The sequence below is a fragment of the Hirundo rustica genome, chromosome 3 (genome assembly GCF_015227805.2).
Source record: "Hirundo rustica isolate bHirRus1 chromosome 3, bHirRus1.pri.v3, whole genome shotgun sequence".
Taxonomy (NCBI): Eukaryota; Metazoa; Chordata; class Aves; order Passeriformes; family Hirundinidae; genus Hirundo; species Hirundo rustica.
This window is the reverse complement of record NC_053452.1, coordinates 53963755-53986957: the sequence shown is the minus strand read 5'-3', so window position 1 is coordinate 53986957 and position 23203 is coordinate 53963755. Positions and strand designations below refer to the sequence as shown.

Here is a 23203-nt window from a genome sequence, read left to right as displayed (position 1 = left end):
AAACTTGAATGGACATCTCAGCAGGCAATAGAGCCAAAGAAGGTGTTCCTCAGGCTTGTCAGGTTCATAAGAGTTACCTGACCCTGAGAATTTCTGCCTGTGCAAAATCCTGCTCAGCATCGTCTCTTGGAGCCCCTCCTGGAGGTGAGGGGCTTGAGCTACATGCTAAGTCCAGTCTCGGTTTTCTTTGTAATCGTCCTTTCCTGCCGATTCACTGGAAACGGTACCAGGCATGACTGACAAAATGTGCCTTCACTGCCATGTGTAGTTAGTTGTCCGTTCACGGGCCAGTTCCTCAGGTGGGGCAGTCCCCTCGCAGAAGTACATCTGTGCTACACGGCAGCAACACCGTGTCGTTGTTGGGTCGGTGTTCCCAGCAGCAGCTGTCCCCGGCAGGCAGGTGGGGCCGCAGGGGACAGCTCTGCACCCACAGGGACATGGGGGTGCACGGGGCTCTGCAGCTGCTGGCTGTGTGCGTTCAGGGGGGAGCCGAGAGGGGCCGAAGGCAGCGGGCGTGCAGGCACTAGAGGGCAGGACAGCCCACGGCAATCCGACTGGAGAAACGCGGCGGAGGACACTGCTGGTGTCACCTATTGCACACTCTGCACTAGTGACGCCCGTCTGAACTTCCCTCCTCTGCTGAACCCCAATGGTGTCAAACTTTTGCAAAATTTACTCATTTATAGCATGAGGAGCCAACACTTGAATCCCTGAGTGCAGTCCACACTGGCTCATAGAATGACAGAGTAGTTTGAGTTGGAAGGGGCCTTATAGATCATCTAGTCGAATCCCATGCCTGCCATGAGCAGGGGCATCTTTCCCTAGGTCAGGTTGCCCCAAGTCCCATCCACCTTGGTGGTCACAGAGAAGGTGGAATCATCTCTTCAGGGCTGACCCGCGACAGTGCAATAAAAAGCCCTATGTCACTTCAGAGGATGTGCACACACTGTCTTCCCCTTGGGCCTGCCGGGATGTGGATCTGCAACTGAACCCCAAGTAAAGGAAGCAAAACCGGGACGTGTGTGCAGGATGTTCTAAATTCTGTGAGGTGCCTTCCTGGGAAGCTGCTAGCCACCAGCAGTGCAGGTCAGGACGTTCTGTGGATCCTCTCAAGCACTGACAACTCCGCGGCTACGGCAGAGGCAGTATCAGCGGTCGGGCAGCCGCGGGACCTGCACTCCCCTGAGAACAAGCTTCTCGGCAGCGCCGCCGCAGAGCGAGCGCTGGGGCACCAGCGGCGGCGGAGCTGCGCCCCCGGGCCGCCCCCGCGCTCCGCTCAGGGCTCAGCCCCCGTCCCGGCGCTCCGCAGGGGCGGAGCGGGGAGGGGACGCTGCGCGGCCGCCCCTCGGCCCGGCCCTCCCTCGGCCCGCCCGCCGCCGCCCCGCCGCCAGGCGTCTCCCCGGGGCCGGGCACCGCCGCGGGGACGGGAGGAGCCGCCGCTGCCGCCGCTGCGCTCCCCGGCCCGGCGCTGGGGGAGCGGGCGGCACCCGCGGAGCTGGGCCATGAGGTGAGCGGGGCCGGCGTGCGGGGCCGGGCCGGGGGCGCTCCGCCGTCCCGCGGCGGTGCCGGGGAGCTCGGGGGAGCGGGGGGCCCGCTCCGGGCAAGGCGCTGGGGGGCGGGCGCCGAGCACCGGGGCTGTCGGACCGGGCCCGCTGCCGCAGGAAAACTGTGCCACATTGTGTCCGCCTTCAGGAGGAGAGTTTCGTCTTCGCTTATTTATTTTCCGCTTCTCCTCCTCGACTTTCCCCACGCCCCGGCCGCCGTGCGGGCTCTCCCGCTTGTCCACCCGCAGCGCCGCGCACCGGAGCCCCGGGATGGGCGCCCGCCCCGGTCCCTTTTGCCTCGGGGCACAAAAAGGCCGCAGGACCGCGAATCTGCGGGAGGAGGGGACATCTCCCTCCTTCGTGCCTCTCTCCAGCCCCACGGCCCTTACGGGGCTTTCAGGGCAGAGCGTGGGACAGCGGGCGGTGCAGTGACCCGCGTCCGGCGGTGGCACCCCCGTGACGAGAGACACGGGTCGTGGTCCGGGAGGTTTGTCCCCGCGTGGGAAAACTTCTGCGGCTCCGAAGGTGCGCCCGCCGCTCGCACACGGGTCTCGACGCCTGCATCAAAACCCCCGCCAACAAAAGCCGCCGCAGCACGGTTCGCACAATTTTCCGTCTCTCCTCAGGAGGCTGACAACTTGCCGAGGTCAAGCCTTGAGCTGTCATTGAGACACGACTTTTTTTTTTTTTTTTCCTTTTTTTTTCCTGTGGGGAAGAGGGATTTACTACATTTTGGGATCTGTTTTTTTCTTAAAGTGCTTAACTTGGTTAAAATTTAACTTTCAATTGTTTTTAATTTCTCTGGTAGAAGTTTCTGTCCCTTAGTCAAATAACAGTTCATTTTTTAGAAAGGTATTGGAGAGCCAAACTTTTCTCTGAGGGTTGTTGCTTCCCCTGTCTGACTTTAACACAAGTATGTTCCACCTTGCAATGCATGGTAAGGCAAACTGCTTTTGTAGGAGATATTTAAAGTAGTTGATGAAGAGCAAAAGTACCAGCTGCCTTTGAAAGTTGAGTTTAAACACAATCTTCCCACCTCATCTGATATTTTTCATTTAAAAAGGACTATATAGGACAGAATTCAAGCCATGTTTTTGGGTGGATGATATATCTACATGCATGCTTTTTTGTGGCCATGTTGTCTAATATGATGAAGATCTTCATGAATAAATATAAATGATGCATACATTCTCTTTCCAGGAATCAGTAGCAGAGGATGTGCCTGGCATTATTACCAGGAGATTAGCAAATTCAGCTCTGGCAGAATGGGGAAGAGGTTCTCAATCTGAACACTCAGATTGGATTGCATTGCAGTTGTAAAATTAACATCAGCGGGTATGACCTGATTCTTGGTTGCTCCAAAGCTTAGCAGAAAATCTGGCAGTTTGAATCTGAGATACCTAATTATATGCAGCAGCACAAGGTGTCAAGCAGTCTTGTCCCCTTCTTGGCACCTTGCAAGAGTGTACTTTTTTGTTGTGAGGTCTTCAGTATGCCAGTGACCTTGTAACATCTCTGCTGTACTCTGACCCTTTATCAGGGAGAAATAAAGATGCTGTCATTGGGAATCTCCCTTCACTGGTCCTTCCTGTCCCTGTTGTTGGTTTGGAGAAGCAGTGCAAGGAGCACCGCTCTGCCTTTGTGCATGGGGAGTGGTCACACTGCACAACACAAAATGGGGCTGTGCGGGGCAGGTGGCTCTGGGTGGAGCACAGGGAGTTGTGCTAAACAGAAGTACAGGTACACTCACAGGATCAGTGACAAACTGTGGTTTTATTCCTCGATATTGTGTGTGTTTGCTGCCCTGATGCCACTGTATGTGCAGTATATTTTCCACCATTAGTGTGTTACTTGCCCTGAATTGTAAATCAAAGCAGTCAAAATCTCATTTGCAAACCTAATGGGAGCTGGTATAGATCCTGGAGTACTATAACTGTGTAATGGGCTGACAGCCACCACTTTTTGAATTGTTCGGTGCTCTGACATGTAAATAGGATCTGGTTATTCTGATCATGCAGATGCTTAAAACTGATAATAAGATTATTTGTGTAAGAAGCAGAAGATGGGATGAGCGGGAATAAGAGAGAGAAATAAGATTAGGAGGACTGTACTAGTTCCTCTGGACCTGTGTTCCAGAGAGAGAATAGTAGTGGGATGTTTGAAGAGTTTGGTACAAAAAAATCACATAAATACAAGAAAATAAATAATTCTTTCCTAAAGGGGGGCATTAAATAATGTAATTTATTCTCTAAGTTTAACCAGGGCAGGTCACAAATTCATGCTCTCTAGCTAAAGACAACACCTTCTATTTCCTCTAATTTCTATAATTTTCTCTGCATCAAGAACCTCCTTGCTGTAAAGTTCTGTGAGCACTTGCATGTCTTCTCTCTGTGCCTGCCCTTCTGCCAGGACTCATTGGAAAGGAAGCATCATAACTCCCCTTCCCTTGACTATTGAGACACATTTAATCTACAGTGTATTGACAGGGCTGGGACCTGATCTGCTGTCATCCCTCCCTCAAATTCTTTATTTCTTGACTGATGATTAAACCCCAAAAAACATTGACCCCCACCCTGCCCATAAGTGAATACACACACTGTACACAAGGCAGTCATTGTAAGTTTGATGTGTTTGAGCACTTGACCTGACACCTAACTTTACAAATCTAAATCATCCTCTTCAGTAAGAGCAACCTGGCTCACAAAAGATGTTTTCATAACTAGAGTATTGCCAGCTAGTTCCCTACTGGCCCCTCTGGGCTTTTATTTTAAGATGTTCCTGCTTTCAAAGATAAGCATGAGGCAAACAGGACTGCTCCAAACACCAAGGGAATAGCAGTAACACACTTCTACTTTAGCCTGTGCCACTGTGCAGGCAGCTGCATCATATAATTTTCACTAAATCCAGAAGAATCTGTTTGTTCTTTTCTTGTGTGTGTGGAAAGAAGTAGGAAATCTCTTTGAATGATGCCAAGGATACCGCTATTTTGTGATAACTAGCAGGAAATAACAAGAGTTATGACAGAAAGAAGGTCAGTTGATTTGAATTCAGTATGGGAAAATCTTGCAAGTTGATCATAAAATTTAATTGCACACATACCCTGGCAATAATCAAATAAATATTTTTCTTCTAATTTTGCTTTTTTTGCTGACTTGTCTCTATGTTCCAATGAATTCTTCTGTATATGGGCTATTTCAATTTGCTGGGAAAGAGTGTTTTGGGTTCCAGATGTCTCTGACATGACCCTCCAGAAGCAACAGTTATTTCCGATGGACTTTGCCATCTCTATGTTTCTCATATTTCCTCTTTTTTTTCTTGCTTTTTCTGCTTGTACTGATTGATCTTTTGTAAAATGGCATGAGTTGCAGTGCCATATGAGGATCAAGGATGCCTTTGTAAACTAGTTCTGTCTTGGAGGACAGAGTAGATCTGCTTTTATCTTTCTGTGTCTTGTACCTAGAGCACTATTTTAGGAGAAGCTGTTGCACAAACAACTTAGGATAGAAAAATACAAGCTTAGAAAAGCACTCAGGAAAACATTAGTGTAGCAGTATCTAACCCGTGCTAACATGCACAACACCAAGCAAATGTAGCGCATTGAGCAATATTGAACTTAGCTCTTCCACTCACTCTCTTGTTTGCGGGTTCCTATTGCTATTAATGGTGTTGAGGGACTCTTGAGAAGCAAGGATGTTTTCTGCAAGAGTGACAGATGTCTTTCAGAGAGAATCACAACAGCAAGAGTCCCATGTGATTTTTTGGTCATAAACTGCCACTGCAACTTTGTTGCTGTACTTTAGCTAGAATGTTATTTCTACCACTGCCGCTGTAAAATGTGATGGACAGCTTTGGTTTGTCCTGTCCTGCAGAAATAACAAACTTTAGGTTCAGTATTGGTTTTTTAAAGATTATGATTAAACCACTGTAAAACTGAACAACAAACAAGTTATTTATATAGCGTTAGAATTCTGTTTTGCCAGTGCCTTGACAGGTTGATGCCCAAAGAAGACACCAAGTGTCTAGTCATTATATTGTCCTGCAATAATAAGCAATGAAAGGACCAGTGAAACACATATTAAAGATATAACTAAAGTAGTTCAATGCTTATTTTGTCCCCAGAGAGGTAGATATTACTTCTTTTCCAGGTGGAATTATCTCTAGTCAGCGTCACAGATCCGGCATGCAGAGAGAACCAAGAGGAGTTTGAAAGGAAGGGAAGTAGACATGTTGAACAAAGACCTGGAAAGAGGGAGTAAGCAGAAGGCAGAGGGAAGGTAGTAAAATGCTGGAAAGTAGTAGCTAAGAGAAAAGTTACTAAAAACGTAACTGCCATTTGATTGGCATAACAAAAGAGAAGCTCATAGATAGGAGTACAAAACCTCCAGAGATTTGTTTTGTAATCATAAGTTCTATTTTAATTGAATTTTTATTTAGCCTTAGCAACCAGCTTAACTTTCTGTGCAGAGAGGCAACCTTTGTAGTGCTCCATAAATGTTCCATACATGTTCTAGGATGCTGGTTTTGTTTGGGGTTTGGTTTTTTTTTAATGTGCTGGGAGTCATGGCTCACCTGCATCATTGAGTAAGGAAAAGACATTAAACCCTTTTGAAGTGATTAAGACCAACCAAGAAGATGTAACAATCTGTTTCTGTTTCAACTGCACTTAGGTATCTCAGCAATCACCCATATTAATTTGGCAAGTGGCTTAATATCTCTCACAGTGAGAAGGAGCAGCAGGTGATTTGCCTGCTGAAACACTATGTTTTTGTGTTCTCGGGGCTCCACCAAGGAAAGACCAGGGCTGCTGACCAGAATGAGTCCAAATGTACTATGACAAAACAACTTCTCCCTCTTTCAGTGGAAGAGAAGTTTGAAAACTGGTACGTGACATAATCTGAGTAGATGCATCATTTGCTTCCGGTAAACCTGGAAGCCAGAGAGCCCTTCCTCATCCCAGTGGTGCCAGGCACTGGAAAGAGATCACTTAGTGTTGGCCCTCAGTGGTGAATGCCAATGAAGGTAAGAAAAAATGTGTCAGATGAGGATTTCCACAGTTGGGCTGTTAGACTCCGAATGGTGGAGAATGAAATTTCTCTTGTCCAGAGAACGGCAACAAAGCTGTTGAAGGGTCTGAAGTACAAATGAGGAGCAGCTGAGGGAGCTGGGCTTGTTTAGACTGGAGAAAAGGAGGCTCAAGGGAGACCTGACTCTCTACAGCTCCTGAAAGGAGGCTGTAGCCTGGTGGGGTTGGTCTCTTCTACCAGGCAACCAGCAGCAGGACAAGAGGACATTGTCTCAAGCTGGCCCACAGGAGTTTTAGGTTGGACAGTTGGAAGAAATTCTTCACAGAAAAGGTGATTAGACATTGGCATGGGCTGCCAAGGGAGGTGATGGAGTCACTGTGCATGGAGGTGTTTAATGAAAGGCTGGATGTGGTGCTTAGTGCCATGGTCTAGTGGACATGGTGGTGATTGGTCATGTTGCACTCAACGATCAGAGGTCTGTTCTCACCTAGTTGATTCTGTGATTCTCTAACGAACAATTTCAGCAAAATGTAGCACAGCCTGGAGCACCGATTCATCACAAGCCAGTGAAACTGATACAAGTCTGCAAAATGTTTTGGTTTCAGTTAACTCGGGCTATTCAGGCAAAAGTAAGTTTACCAGAAATATTTTGACTTGTTCATGACTTACTTGTTTTTACAAACCTAACACTCTTTTCCTCACAAAGCAAGTAAGTATGCAGGCAAAGCAAACACTTGTACTATAAAATCTGTGATACCCAAATTCTGTCGTTCTGAAAGGTATTCTCAGCTTGCCCTTGTTCAAAACCATTTGAGGGGTTTTCATGTGGTGACACTCACTCCGTCCTGGCTTGGAAACATGTTGCTTTGGATTTGTAGTTTTGCTTAGAACAAAAGATTGGCGAGGTGTTTTGCATCTCTTGGGGGTTGCAGATGGATTGTAATGATATTCTTGTCACTAGTTGTGCCCGGCAAGGGTTCTGGACCTAATTACTTCTCACATAGCAGCTGCCAGGGACAAGAATAATTTTCACACTTGGAAATCATCTTTACTTGACTTGTGCACATTTACATGCTGTTCTTCTCTCTAAAATACTCTTCGTGTAAGTGATAGAAGGAATTGTCTCCCTTTTTAATCATTGAATTTGCTACATAGATTTTTCACTGAGTCTGTGGAGGGTTTTGGCAGCAAAAAAAAAAAAAAAAAAAAAAAAAGGCATCCTAATTTTTAAGCATTTATTGAATGAAAAGAAGAAAGGCTGCCCTGGCCAAAACAGAGAGATTGACAAGACAGAAAACAAAACAAGGATAAATGGGAGATTAAATTGCTTTCCACCCTTTGTCTTACTCTAATAGAAAAGATAACGCTCGAAATGTTTTTTTTTTTTCCCTTTAAGTTGTTCTTATTGTTTCAGCGATTTGTCAGTGTTGATGTCTGAATCTCAGAACACTTCAAATCTTTGCAGGCTTCAGGGTCTCTACAGCCAAATATTTGCAGATTTTTAGACCTCTAGCTAAGATGAAATACTGAGTTACAGAGTGTGTAGTCTGAATCTCAGAACACTTCAAATCTTTGCAGGCTTCAGGGTCTCTACAGCCAAATATTTGCAGATTTTTAGACCTCTAGCTAAGATGAAATACTGAGTTACAGAGTGTGTATTACGATGTTAGAGGTCATCAAAATGGCCTGATTGAGAAGGGGTTGTGGTCTCAGTCCTTTCAAAAATAAAATTATCAGATTTTTGCTAAGTTTTTCATACCACTGTTATCAACATCAAAAATCTCAGCATTAAAAAATAAATTTTAAATAAAACATTACAAAAATGAGTATGGATTTCTTAAATTAATAGGAAACAGAGAATATAAATAAGATTGTTTTACATTTTTTTTATCCTAATCAAAACAACAGTTCATGAAATAGTTGAAGACAATGTCAAATGAAAGTCTGGTTTTGATCTGTAAAAATATCAGCAGGATATATTACTTTGAAAAATTTTGCTTGTCAATTTCACTAATTTTTTAGACTGTAAGTCTCTGAATTATCTTTGTGGTCAGAGTGATAACTTTATAAATTTATTAAATAATCATCTAATTTAGAAAGACCCATAGTCAGGTTATAATTTTTAATATTAAATTCCAGCCTGATAGCAAAAATTGTCTCACATATACTTAGGTGTTATGGTTGGTATCATACTTTTAATAATATATTTGGGTCCCAGGATCTGAAATTGCAGTAAATTTTAATTTTAATATAATGTGTTTTGACAAGGATATTCTTCCAAAGTTGAATCCACGAAGTTTACCGAACAGCTTAAGACAGCAGAATTGTGGAGAGTGTGACCTGTGCCTTCAGTTTGTCCCAGCAGAGCACTGACTCTTGAATCTTATGGATTCTCCCAATGTGAATATGGTTAGCAAGTCATTAGTGACCATTTATTAGAAATCTGTTAGTTTGTTATTAAGATTGTAGTAGACATTGGAAATTAGAAGGTCATGGTGCAACAAGTAAAATACACTTTGGTAGCTGTTGACAGAAAACATCAAAGTATTTGATAGCAGGCACTTTTAGATAACCCTAAAGTTTTTCCACTTGCAGACCTCACATGCTGTATAAACATCTGACAGAATATATTCATGTAGTTTTTTATAACTTAATAAACCAGACTTCTGGTAACTTGGGGTACAAATGCCAAACATCTGAGTTGTTTCAGGTTATTTTTCATTAACTCACAGAACCATACTAAATGGATGTTTCAAAAGTCAGAGTTGAAGAGGTCATGCAACTGTGTGAAGAAATGAACACGAGTGACCTCTCGGTGAATTTTAATAAAAGGTTAGAGATCACTTAGCTTGTTTTTTCTACATTATTGTAACTTTTCTCTGTCAGGATCACTTTTAAATGAAAAAATGGTATTCTTTGCCTCTGTTGCTAGAGCACATGGAGAAGTTAATCAGGTTCCAAGGCTCTCTCTGAAAAATTGGCATACAGACAAGTGGCTGCAATAAAAATGCCAAACTGCTGAAATACAAGGTGTATTTTATATCAGCCTGCACTTGGCATTCATTAATCTATGGTACACCATATTCCAAGCTCTTTATTTCGTATCGACAGGGGAATTAATGGTGACTTCTTTTTAAGTTTTTTTGTCATTCTATGGAGGTAGTCGCTCTTCCTCTACCAGGCTCTACATCATTGACTTTGTTATCCTGTTTTCATAATTCCTTTTGTGTTCTCTTTCTCTGAAAAAAAAAAAAAAAAAAACAAAAAACCACCAAACAAACAACAACAACAAAAAACAACACAAAACCTTGTGTAGAGAAGAGACAGTCTCCTTTAATTTATTCAAGTTTCAGTTTTGCTGGACGAAACAGTAGAACAACATTGCCCTGCAGGAAGAAATTTTAAATAAGCATGAACACTGTGTATGTAATTCCACATTTTTTTGGCTTCTTGTTTGAGTAATGTGCAAGAAGAAGCACAGAATCCCAAACAGATTTGTATGCAATTCCTGTCCAGACCTTGGAAAGGCAGGAGTCCAGTTATAAGTCTGTGTTACTGGTTGTCAATATGGGAGAAAAAGAGGTTCAGTTAATCTTTAAGTTGAGAGTGAGGAACAACATTTCATCTTCCTTTTATCTGAGAAACAGGTTACTGGACTGAATATGAATAGTCTGCATCTATATCTGCTTTTGTTGAACAACAATCTGTGAACCACAATTTGCAGAATTTTGGAGTCATTAAATGGCTTGATAACCAAAGGAAATATTAAGGGAACAGCCAAGTAATATTTAGAAACGTGTATCATTCACTATTAAAGCATATATGCACCATTTGGAGGATTTGGATATTATTAGAGTTGTGCACCATAGGCATTCTAGGCACTACTATGAAAATATAACCCCTAAAACAAAACTACCTTTTAAGAAAAGGCAATAATAAATCACTCCTCAAGTTACAGTTTAGTTCCAATAGAATGAGTCCCTGACAAATAATATGATGGCTAATTTCAGTAAATTAGTTCTAATAATTATCCCTTGCCTCTGTACCGTATGAAGTGGTAGCTTGCATTTTCCATGCACTATCCTGCTCCAGCCAGTCCACGTGTGTGAACAGGAGCAAAAGGATGTGGGTGGTATTGCTGCTGAGTTTGCCATTGACAGGTCCAGCTGCTGTCCCAAGGAAATCTGAGCTTGCAGGTTGAAGCAAACAAATGGAGCAATGTGACAAGCAGCTGTTACTCAGTATGTGTCTTTAGCATTAATTAAAACAAATCAGCTCCTGCAGTTTCTCTGCCTCAGGTATTAAGTTCTTAGTGAAAACTTTGCTTATGCTTCAGAGTTATAAGATGTATTCTTGTTATCATTGCCTACTTCAGGCAGCTCAAACAAATCTCTGAAGTATGAGGCCTTTGGGGGTGGAGAGGAAAAGGAAAACATTTCTACTAGCCAAGAAGCTGTTAACAAACAGCGAGACATATTGTGGAAGTGTGTTAATTATGCTTTGCTACATACTTTATGTATAGAGACATCTGGGTCTTATGAGGCAACTAAAGAGACTAAGCTGCTAAACCCTTTGGAATCACTGGGAAGATCATTTTGCATCTAAAATAATTGAAAAATACCAATATTCATGACCCAAAATCCTTTTTCAGGTAAAACTTCCTCACTTTTACAAGTTTCTGAATGAAGTAGTCATTTCACAGCATTGAAATTTAAAACTGCTAAAAGTATATGAGAGTGAGCAAAACTGAGAAGTGGAATTTGACCAAATAATTTGAATATAAGTGTTTTTATAATATAGCAGGAACATTACACACTGCATCACCTTATTGTAATAGTGTTTAGGTTGTATATGTCATAGATAATGTGCAAGTTTGTGAGCGTTTTGGGGGTGGGAGGTTTAGAATGCCATAATCTGAGCAAGATGTGTGAGGTAAGGTGTTGGCTTCTAGACGACAAATCTGTTTTTATGATTTCCTGAAATTTACTGACATTGCCAAAGTACTGGCTAAATTTGTATCCCCCTCTCTGGTCATGGGAGTAACTGTTGCACCGTGTGGGAACTTGTCTGTTTGTCTGTCTCTGCTGTGGGTTTTGCTCACCACATTTGGAAAGTTTTTAGCTGCTAGTGTGTGTTATTTGTATCAAGCTTATGAAAGAAGTGAGTGTTAAAAGCCAGGTTTTTGTCAAACTTTTTTGAAGCCACAGACTTGTTGACTCTTTGGGGACAGCTGCTTGAGGATGATTCAGGAAAGGGGTGAGAAATCTCCCTGCTGACCAGTCTGTCCAGCAGAGGAGTGGCAGTGCCCTTCTTGAAATAAGTGTGGGGATGCAAGCTGGAAGTGATGAAAAAGAATTTAGCCAAGGTAATGAGGGAGAACAGGAAAAAGTGCTTTTTCATGTGACCTTGTACAAGTGGGTTTGATGTTTATTTTATGCTGGGGTTCAGTCCTGAGTTTCAGCCAGAAGACCAGAGTCCTCTCCAAAGGGCTCATTGAAATGGAAATGGTTTTGCCCTGCTGCTGTGGAATGCAAATTATTTTAGGAATGTTCCTGGGTCTTGAGGCTTTCTAAAACTCGCACTTACAAGATTTTTTTTTTTTTTTTAGCTTATTTTATCCAATTCTCATAAGAAAATAAGGATCCAGAAAGATGATTGGTGCCTTGATCCTGACCCAGCAAAATATGAAGTGTAGGTTTGTCTTCATGTGTACAAATAGTTCCCTGCAAGTCAATGGTGGGAAAACATGGGAAATGCAGAATTGCTTTGCTGGATCACAGTCAAAATTCTGAGTGCTTTGCAAAGCCAAACAACAAGAGCAGCCCTCAGTAAGGCAGGCTGGCATGAGATGCTGTTTAGTGTCTTTCCCTAGGAGTTTGTCTCCCTTTTGTTACTGTCTCTTTTTAAAGATTCTATGTAATAGCTTTTCTTGTTATCAGAGCACTGGAGATGGGCAAAGATTGTTTTTTATGCCTTGTCTGCCACAGATCTTTTGCTGATCAAAATAGACTGGTGTCAAGAGACACAGGCTGGGAAAATATGGTGAGAGACAGTGTCATATTTCAGAACAAGAAGAATTTGCTTTGAAACATGGAGTGGGATTTGTTGGTCTTTGTGTTTCTGGTATCAGGGCACAGGATATAAGGTGTATTTACTTTTAATGAAAATTGGGGGTTTTTTGCTTTAAACTGAAAACAGACTTGGATAGATTACATGTCTATGTCTGGACCATATTTGCTGATGCTACACGTTGAGGTGATCGTTACCAGGTTAGAATATTGATTGGCTGGTGGAGGGAATGATAAGGCAGGACTTTTTTATGTATCCAAATTTAATGCTAGGTATAGCTTTGCTGAAATGTTAGTCAAGGGATCCAAAAATTTTCAATAGGATGACTATTGAAGTCACTGACAGGGCTCTTGGTTGCTTGCATACTACAACATTTAATCTGTTGAGGTGTGTATATAGTTATGAAGCTTCCTTCAGCAGCAGGACCAGCTTATGTATTTGTATAGTGTCTGTGTATCTGTAAACACAACTTAAAACTTTACCGTGAAGGTACACAAAATATCCTTAATAAATACATTAGAGAGAACATCCTTGAGAACATGAGTTTTGTCCACTCACAGTCTGCCTAATGATTTTGTACGGTTCTTTTACCTCTGCATAATCCTGAGAGAAAGACATTACATTTATAATTTTGTGTTTTCCTTATTTTTTTACATTCACAAATAAGACTTAGGGAGCTTTGCAGTATTAGTGAGCCAAATTTCTGGATTGTGTACAAAAGCCTTCATGTGTTGTACTGCACAAGCTTTTTTGCTCAGTCAAGGGAAAGTTGCAGAATCCTGTACATAAAGAAAAAGATGATGGCAAAACACTTTTTCTCTTTTGTAATTGTGAAATCATACCATGACTTGAAAAACACCTCAAGTAATTGTAAAAGTACAAATTATACTATTTTATATTATAAATAAAGTGATTTATAATTTCATCTATTTTGCAAGTGAGGGACTCTACATGTGGTAGATTAAAAATGCACAGAATATCACTGTTGATCAGTGACATCAAACAAATCATATGTGTGATGAGTTGTACTTAGCATGCACTAAATCCTGATATGGAGGTACATGTGGGACTAACACAAACTTCAGAAAATCTGCATAGGTTTCTTTAGATGAAATTTTTGGCTGTGCATATTAATTTTTCCCTGTCAGTACTCTGTTAATCTTAAGTAATTTCTACATCATTATGATGTTCTTTCCTGTTCATGAATTTGGGAGAAGAGAAACTCTGTCAGCAGTTAGCCCAGCACAAGCACTAGCAGCAGCCAAAAGAACGCAAGTAGGGGCACTAGTGGAATGCTAACGCCGTGTGATAGATGTGTTGTCTCCTGAAGGTGTTTTCTTCTGAGGGATTGCAACCTGAGTCATCAGGTGTGCTGAAAGTTAAACCCCAGTAACTGATTTCTGTGGTGGCGGAAAGAGAGTCCTTCCTGGTTTAATCTCAGTGTAAGTAGGTTAAATGTGGTTTTCCTGTCACATCTTTGCTTGTGTATTTTAGACATCTGCAACTCTATTACTTACCATCGGTGTCTTGAAAAAATACATTTACTGGTGTTTTACCTTTATTTAGTTAAAATATGATAAAAGATACTTAGATAACAATGTCACTTACATGAGGCTGTTGTGAATCGGTAAATGAGTTGTGCTGCGCATTCTTCCAAGTATCTAGGGAATAGCAGTGTCCCTTTTCAGCGGCATGAGTAAGGTGGACAGATGACTTCCCATCGTGAGATTAGTCTTTTGATGACTGGTTAATTAATGTGCCTCTTTGGTGGGCAGCGTGAAACTGAGGTGCATTTGGGGGCTGTATAATGTCAGATTGCTACAACGAGTATGCCTGTGTTGACAGTTGTCATTGGTTTTGGACATTGTTTTTATGTGGAAAGCAATGTACAGAATTCTGTAATAACCTCTGCGGACTTGGTGAGGGGCAGAAGCTGACTGGTTCAGAAAGCCATGTTTTAACTCACAGTGTGTTCATAATTCAGAAGCTGTGATCTGGGTCTTTGTCTCTGCATGGCGTCGGTCTCTTTTGCAGGCAGCGTGTTCTCTTGTTATCTACAGTAACAAGATGGCATCGCATTGCAAGCACAAGGGTATCGCGCACAGTGTGAATGCTTTTTCTGTTGCTGCCACTTATGTCTCTTCCCACATCTGGGCCTGCTTTTCCCTTGGCTTTCTGTGACATGATTCCAGGGAAGATAGATGTACATCTTCTGAAAGAGAGGTCGGTAGAAGAGTCCTGTCACGTGAACCCACATGAGAATCCTTGGGTGTTACATGCAGGGCAGCTGTCTTGAACAACAAGTTGTTGTCTTACATTGCAGACATTGCAAAGGTCCCTCAAGCAGCAGTTTCCTGGCTTCCCTCGCCATGGAGTTTGTTGTCTCTGGCAAAGATGAATTTCAAGGCCAGGGAAACAAGTGCTTTGTGGTAAAACCTTGTCATCATCCTAGAACTCTGCAGTGATCTGCAGCAGCCGTAGAAGGTGGAGTCTTTGCTGCCCTTCTTGCTGCCTCCCAGTGTGAACCACTGGTAAGCAAGGAAGTTATCAAGGCCATTGCTGGCAGCCGTCCCGGATGTCTCGTGCATCATGATCAAGACACTAGCCCCATAGGTCCTGTGCAGGCTGGTTTCCCTTGCTGTGGATTTTCTTGTGGAAGTCGCCTTTCCTCTTGTGTAGCAGTGACCTTGATCCTCATTGTAAGTCCTCCTCATGAACCATACCTGGAAACTGCTGCCTGATTTCATTACTTCCATTTCTTCCGCACCAGAACAGAGCAGGTAGCAGGCATTGCCTTTCCCACTGTGGGCTCTGGACATCTCAGGGCAGTCCTACCACCATCATATGTGTCTGGTCTGAGTCATACATGCTGACAGTGTACCCACTGCAATCACTTATAAAACATAAAATGAATAGTCAGTGAATTTTTGGCAATGGTGGAGCAATTCAAAATAACCCAAACCCTAAAATCCTGGCTCCTACACAAAATACACTGTGACATGTCCTTCTAGGCAATGCAGAATCCATCCTCACTTCCTCTAACGTGTGCAAACCACTATCCACCACCACAAAACATTGAACTTTTCATCATTCAAAGTGCCTATAATCACTGCTTTGCTATCTCGTCTGTTAACCATCTATTATACTTAACCCATCAAATCTTCTTCAACCTAAATGAATAAGCTATTTTTCTGATATCTGAAAGCCTGTAAAAACCTCATTAGGCTTTGCCTCACATTTTCAAGGCTGCAATTTTCATGTGTGGGAAATACCCCCTTCTCAGCTTCTCTTCTGCCCATTCATTGATGAGAAAGGACACTTAAGAGCAATTGCAAACAACTTCTTTTGACTGTGTGGGTAGCACAGCGAATTTGGCCAATATACCTACAACACTTCATCTAAAGGTCAGTGTGGTACATGGCCAACCACCTGAGTTTCGATGGAAAAGTGACTGATGTGGTCAAAAACCTCCAGGCACTGTGCCTGCTTGGCACAGTATATGTGGCTGCCACAGCTCTGCACATGCTGGAACCCCCTTGGTCAGGGGGCAATACACTGCACAAGTGGTGCCCTCATACCCTTGAAGAAGGAGAGAGATTTATGGTATGGTTTTGTGCAGCTAGGATGACAGGCAGTTCTGGGTCCGTGTTGAGAATAACTGCAGGTAAGAGCTGGCATAGCTTATAAAGGAGCTGGTGGTTCTACTTCAACTCCCCTGCCCCTGCAATTACACTGTTGTACTTATCCTCACCCTGTCAGAGATAATGTCAGAACCAGCTGTTGGAAGAGGAGCAGTTCCTTGTGATGGTGCACCTGCTGTTCTTCTGTCATGCGAGTGGGTTGTGTTACAGTGACTGGGATGCCCTCGTGGAGCTGCTCCCTCTTGGTCTGTAGTTTCTGTGCCCTTCCCAAGGGCTGGACTTGGGCACCTGGGATTGCTAACACTGTTTCATCGTAGAATTGTTCAGAGGGGAAAAATTTCTCAGATGTCAGTGGCCTGTGGAGAAAAACACTTTGGTGGTTTACCTCCAAAATTACATCATAGAACAACTCAGCCAAACCTTCCTTAACTGGGGTGTTCATGGACCACAGTGTTACTGTAATAAGGCTGGAGGGAGGATGTGTGGGGGCCAGGGAGGGCATGGGCTGAGGCTGCACTTTCTCAAGACAGGAGAGTGCTGCAGACCAGATGTGTGTCAATGAAGGTATACTAATGACTCAAACCATATGGGAGGGAAGAGCCTGTGTTGGCGTGGTTTACCAGGTAATTGCCCTGCAGATTGAATGCCAGCACAATTAAATCATTTTATCACAAATCTAGTTATTCAGTGGGGGAAATGAAATCTCTATTAGTTGATGGCACTGCTCTGACAGTGATAACATTTAGCCTGCTGTTTCTGGGTATGACAAAGGCTGGTGCGTGTACAGTCACATATGGAGGCCATTAAAGTCCACTGCTCCTTCTGCAAGGGCTATATTTTTAGAAATTAACACCACAGACAAGAGTCTTGCTCTCAGCCAGAATGGCGTCAAACTGCAGAGTAGATTTTTTTCAGAAATAAAGTGTTTTCTGGATGATGAAAATCAGATTAGGACACCTGCTGCTTAGGAAGCCTGCTGTCAGCATGCCTGTTTTTTTCTGAAAAGAGGACTCACTGATGTCTCTCTAGCATGTGGGCCCCTTTATTGCTGCTTTCTTGCAGCACAACTCAGTTCTGGCAACCAGCTTCAATTAATTTGGAAGTATTTTACTGACTTGCTGTCATTTTATTTTTAAAAATGAAGAATTTTTTTTTAACCCATTTCAGTCAGCAATAAGATATTGTTGTATTCATCAGAGTCAAGTTTTCATAGAATCACAGGATAGTTCAGGTTGGAAAAGACCCTTCAGATCATCAGTCCAACCATTAACCCAGCACTGCCATGTCTCTAAGCATATGCGTTTTTTAAAATATCCACAGGAATGGGGACACTTCCCATGGCTGCCTGTTCCAGTGTTGACCAGCATCCACAGGTCCTTTTCAGCCAGGCCACTTTCCAGCTACTCCTCCCCAAGCCTGTAGCACTGACTGGGGTTGTTGTGACCCAAGAGCAGGACCCAGCACTTGGCCTTATTGAACGTCTTCCATTCACCCTATTTCAGACACACACACCCCTTTAAACACTGCCTGTTTTATACACGGCATAAAATGGCATGCACTGAAGTGATTCCTACTGTTATTTGTGTGTCCCCTTACTAATACACGCATTATTATTTCTGTAGCTCCAAGTAGCCTTATTCAGTCATTGCGATACCCATGTGTTGGGGATTGCTCAGACAGCTACAGAAAACTCAGACTCTACTCTTATGTGCTTGATAGTAAAATTTCAGTAAAAAACCAGCAGATGAATGAGAAGGGAACAAGATGAATGAGTTCAGCAGAAAACCGAAAGTCTCCAGAAATCCTTCAAGACAGCAAATATAGTATTTTGTCCTATATGTGGTTTAAGTGTCAGGACTGTTAGAAATATCAGGCTTAAACAGAGAATAGCATGCAGTGGAGTAAAATACACAATGCTTGAAAATTCTGTTGTAATCGATGCCTGGAAAATACATAATAATAAAAGTTAATGAAGATGTCGAATACAGTGAACTGCTCTTAATTAAAACACATTACATTAATATTGTCAGCTTACATTGTCTGTGAAATGAAGTGGAATCTGTTTTTCTTTTCCTCTACAAACTAAGGTTCTTCCTTTTTAGATTTCTGTAGATACGTTCTCATTTCCTAAAGAATGAAAAGACTATGCGTATGATTATTAGCATGAGATAGAAACATGAATAGTCCTAGTTCAGAAAACTGATAAATCTTTTTTCATTTATTTTGTCTAGGTTTCCTTTGCCTGATCTGTAAACATGTCCACAGACCTGCTCTGTAAGTACATTTTCATCATCCCACAGTGATTTTTTGTACCATATGTTTTTATCGGGTTCCCAGATGTACTCATGATTGATGTCTTTTATCTGAAGTATAAAGTCTGCTTTTACATTTGCGATTCTTCTGAGACATCTGTGGAACAATATTACCATTATAATCAACGGGATTATTCTTGGAATAAAGCATGACTTAATGTGGGTAAAATTGTAAAAATCTGGCCCAAGTGTAAGAACAGACTGGCTCATTGAGATTTAAAATTGCAATTCTGTCTAAAATGTTTTATCTATCTTTGGTGCAAATACCATCCCAGATTACTGCAGAGTGATGTGCTCAGGGTTTTTTAATCATTTTGTGAATTTAACTCGTGCGTCCAAGGCATCATTATCCCAGTCACATCCAAATCTCCTGCCTTATCACTATTATTTGTCCTTTTTCTTAACTGACAAGTGGTATATCCTTGTACTTTCCTGTCATAACTACCACGGAAGGTTGCTGCTCATGTTTCCCCGATACTTGCACTCTCTCACTCCAGCTTAAGTTTTCTGAAGCATTAAGCACATTTTTTCTGCTTATTGATCTGATCTGCATGCTTTCTTTTGGAGTTCCTCCAGAGCCTCAACTGCCTTTTTTTTTCTCATTGCCTCCAAGGGCTGCCCAGCTGCACACTGTGCAATATAAGAGAGGGAAATTTCAGACACACATTTTATCATTCTTCAGTACCTCCTTAGAGGAACAAAGGAAAACAGGATTGGGGTTTTTTCCATTAATAACTGCAATCAGTTAATAAATATAAAACCATCAGTGGCTTAGCGGAAGATAGCAGTTTTATGTGGAGATCAAGTTATTTGTTAAAATGAATTTTCAAATTTTTTTCTGCAAAATGGCAATTTTGGGGCATGCTTAAATGCCATTTAGATACAGAGAGAACTCTAAAATAAGGAATGTAATATGCCTGACTGTATTGTATACAACAGGCGAAACTGTTATCAGGAGTGAAATATTAAAGAAAGCAGAGAGCAGGGTGACTGCACAGGGACCATGGTTAAGACTCCTTAACTGTACTCAGATGTTTGTGTGTTTTAACAAAAAAAATTCATGCCCTGGCAGTTTCATTTTACTTTTTTTCAGCTCAGCAACAATGCCTTTCTCATGTTTCCCCAATGATAAGGGTGTTAGAGTAGTTGTCACCTGAGTAGAGGCTGAAAGAGGGTGTGTTCTGCTCGAAGAAGAGAAGGCTCAAGGGGATCTAGTCATGGTCTTGCAGTACAAAAACGGTGGTTATTGAAAAGAAGTTGAAAGCAGCCTTTCCCCAGGCATGCACTATGACAGGACAAGAGGAGATGGCCGCAAGTTGCTTCAGGGGAGACACTTGTGTGCAAGGGGCATTTTCAATGGGGATCGATCAAACATTGGAATAGGCTGCCCAGGGAAGTGGTGGAGTTGCCCTCACTGGAAGTATTCAAGATACAGCTTGACAAGGCCGTGGGTAATGCTATTAAAGGGCCTGCATTCATCAAGAGTCTGGGCTAGTTGATCAATACAGGTCTCCTGCAACTTCATTAATTCTCCAGTTCTTGTGCTCTCAGCTGTGCAGTGAGTTGTCACCTCTACCACCTGTCCCTGATCTTCTCGGGATTGTACTGCTTGTGCTGTGCCAGGTCCTGTGATACTTGCTCATGTTAGTGGGATAGCCATTTGTCTTCTCCCTTGGAGATGTGGCAGTAGCCTGGAGGCAGTTCCAGTGCTGAGGGAACTTTCCAGGTTCCAGCTGGTGGGTGTTTGTGACAGCCAGGTAGTACCTTGGTGAAACATCAGGAGAATGCTAAAGAATGACATGGCAAATCTGTACAAGTGTGAACTGACTTCAGATCTTTATGACTGTAGGTATATAAATAAATATTTCAGAGCCAGCCTGTGAGCTCAGTACTGGCACATACTAACAAGCAGCAAACACTAGGGTGTGTGTGAGGGATAATATCTACCAGACTGCATTCCAGGCAAGGAATTTGGATATAACCAAACTGTTTGTGGGGGAAAAGAGAAGGAGATGAGCAACATGTAGGCATGTGGAGCTGGTGCCAGGTGGTCTCAGCACCAGGTCTTTGGCTCATACTGTTTAGCAGTAGACGTGTAGCCTAACCACCAGACTTTAAGCTTGACCATGACATTGTCTTTTGCTTGGTTCAATACAAGGTAAAATTTTAACATTAAAATCTTGTTCCAGATTACAGTAATGAAGACAAGATGTGTAATTTTAGAAAGTAAAAATTCTAACCAAACTGGAGCAAACCCCCTTAAATTTCTTAGAAAAAAAACCCCCACTGCAGTCCACGGCAAATTGCACAAAGAAAATATCATGGTTGTACAATACAAGGGCTTCTGCAGCTAGACCTCAAACTCCGGCAGCTAAGTCTTCAAGCTTGTGGAAATAAATCAGAAAAGCCAACATTCCAGAGAAGTTTCAGCACAATGAATTTGAGGTAGCAAGTGTTTCTCTGATTTAGATGGAGAAGCTAAGCAAAAAAAAGACGTTTATGAGAAGTCTGTCAGCTACTGAGGCTCATCTAGTTGAGGGAGCAGAAGACTTCCCCTGGAGCTTGTTTTTCTTTTTATAGTTGGATGAACTAGTGTGCAGTATATTATGCTGCCTGAATGTAGGGGTTTGTCACGGTTAGTGCCGGGGGCTGTCCCGGGAATGCAGGAAGGTGATGGGCGTGAATGGAGTGTGCAGTGGTCAGTGGGGATAGAGCCTGCTCTTCGGGAAACCTGTTGCCGCTCCTCTCAGCACAGCCAGCCAAAACCAGGCAGGAAAGGAGGTGGGTCTTTGATCCCTTTGTTGTAGCTGCTCCCTGGGAATTTGCTGAAATCAATGCCCTGTTTTCCTGAAGAAATGAATGGCTATGCCTAACTAGCTTTGTGAAGTGCTGGGGAATTCACTGCTTCTGTTTATTGACAGCTGAAAAGGAGCACATGGTCCTGAATGGGTCCTCCTGGGGAAACAAAACAGAGCGGAGTTAGGCTTAGTTGAATACAGGGGCATTTGGAAAAGTCTGCCGAAGGACGATGGCATGGTTCCTTACACCCTCTACTAGCATAGCCTGACTTTTTATTAAATTTGCCATTTTAAATAAGGTAAGGTTTGTTTTGATTTCACATATGTAGTGCGATTGTGAAATGTTTGCAGTTCAGTTCTTGAGTGCAAAACCAATGTTTGAGTTGTGTTCTGTCATGGGAAACGCCTAAGTAAATCTTGCGCTGTTTCTAGCCTCTGTGTGAGTTCATTTGCTCTTTTGTATCTCATTGTATCTAATGGTGATTAATGAATATGAAAAGTAATAGAAAATCAGTATTTGGGTCTTCCAGTCAGGTCCTGAACATCAGTTATTTATGTAAGCTATGATATGCAATTTTTTTATGCCTTTGAAAATCAGCTGAGTTGCATCAGGTGATTTCTTAACTGGTACAGACTCCTGTGTCAATACTTAAACACAAGGCATTGACTAACAAGAGGGCTTCTCTGGCAGAAAATCTGGGAATCTTAAAATCCTTTGAAATGTGAGGATATATTTCCAAACCCCTGTTTCCATGCATGGACTCCAGGCAAGAGGTAAACTCACCACTATGCTTGCTGCTGGCTTTAGGTGTACATGGGGTTTTTTTGTAAAGACAGAAAAGAATAGCAAGAGAAGGATGATAATGAAGAAGCAGTATTTTCATTGTGCGAGTTCAGAACAGTTTATTAGACCAAGGTAATCTGGTGTGTAATTCATATGTAAATTTTCTACTGAAAACAGGAGAACAAATTGCCAGAGTTTCTATATTAGTTTCTGTGGTGACTGAAGGAAAAGATTTCTGGGATCATGTAGCTACAGCTTCCAGGTGTGGCCCACTTATGATAGCAGGAAAAAAAGTTAAGTAATGTCATTTCTTCCTTTGTTATTTTAAGTGTAAGGGCAAGCTCAGAACAGAGTAATTGCTGCTATGCATCCTTGTTCTTACATGGCAGTAGGAATTGCTGGTTTTTTGCAAACATAATTAAAGTGCATGGATGCAGTAGTTTGAAAACTCTCAAGTACTCCCCTCATTTTGAGAGAAGTGCTTGGAAAGTTTCATGTTTTGTTAGAATAGTTTGTGTTCCTCAGTCTGGCATTTTTTCCTTGAATGATTTTCAGTTAGGAATCTTACTGGTTTTGTCTCATTTTGTGCTTTTCCCAGCAGATAACTTATCTGTTTTTCTTGGAAGAATATGGGCTCCATATGCAAACACACTTTCTTTAGATTACTTTGTGATCCTTAAAATGAAAATACATTGCTTAACTGCAGAGCATCAGCATGTTTACTTGTGGCTTCTGCTGTTAAGTTGTACAAGATTTTCAGAGAGCAAAGGCAAAAAAACCCAAATGAATTTATAATTTTGACTAAGATGTGAAAACTGAACTCAAACAGGCAGATATCAAAGTTTGTGGGCTTTGTTGTCATTATTGTTATCCAAATGTATCAAGACTGGTTTTTGACCTCACTTAAGTGTATTTCTGCATAATAGGCATTGGAAGCCATTAAAATGTAAAGCTAAAGCTAATATAAAGTTAACATTTAAGTTGGACGGGAGATATATTTGTAGGTCCTTTTAGTGCTGTAATCTCGATGT

The 23203-nt window shown here is 42.2% G+C and overlaps 1 protein-coding gene across 3 annotated transcripts in view; it reads left to right on the top strand.

The window, feature by feature from the left end:
- The first annotated feature begins 1424 nt into the window (after positions 1–1424).
- PLAGL1 (PLAG1 like zinc finger 1) overlaps positions 1425–23203 on the top strand; it is a 44978-nt gene continuing 23199 nt past the window's right edge. Inside the window, exons 1-3 of one of the 3 annotated variants that reach the window (XM_040060031.1) lie at positions 1457–1507; positions 2745–2879; positions 18510–18552. In XM_040060031.1, coding sequence (XP_039915965.1) covers positions 18534–18552 — 19 coding nt within the window. In that variant the 5' untranslated portion in view covers positions 1457–1507; positions 2745–2879; positions 18510–18533. Of the gene's footprint in view, positions 1508–2744; positions 2880–6780; positions 6899–18509; positions 18553–23203 lie in introns of those variants that run through there. The other 2 variants (XM_040060029.2, XM_040060030.2) reach the window with 2 other exon arrangements.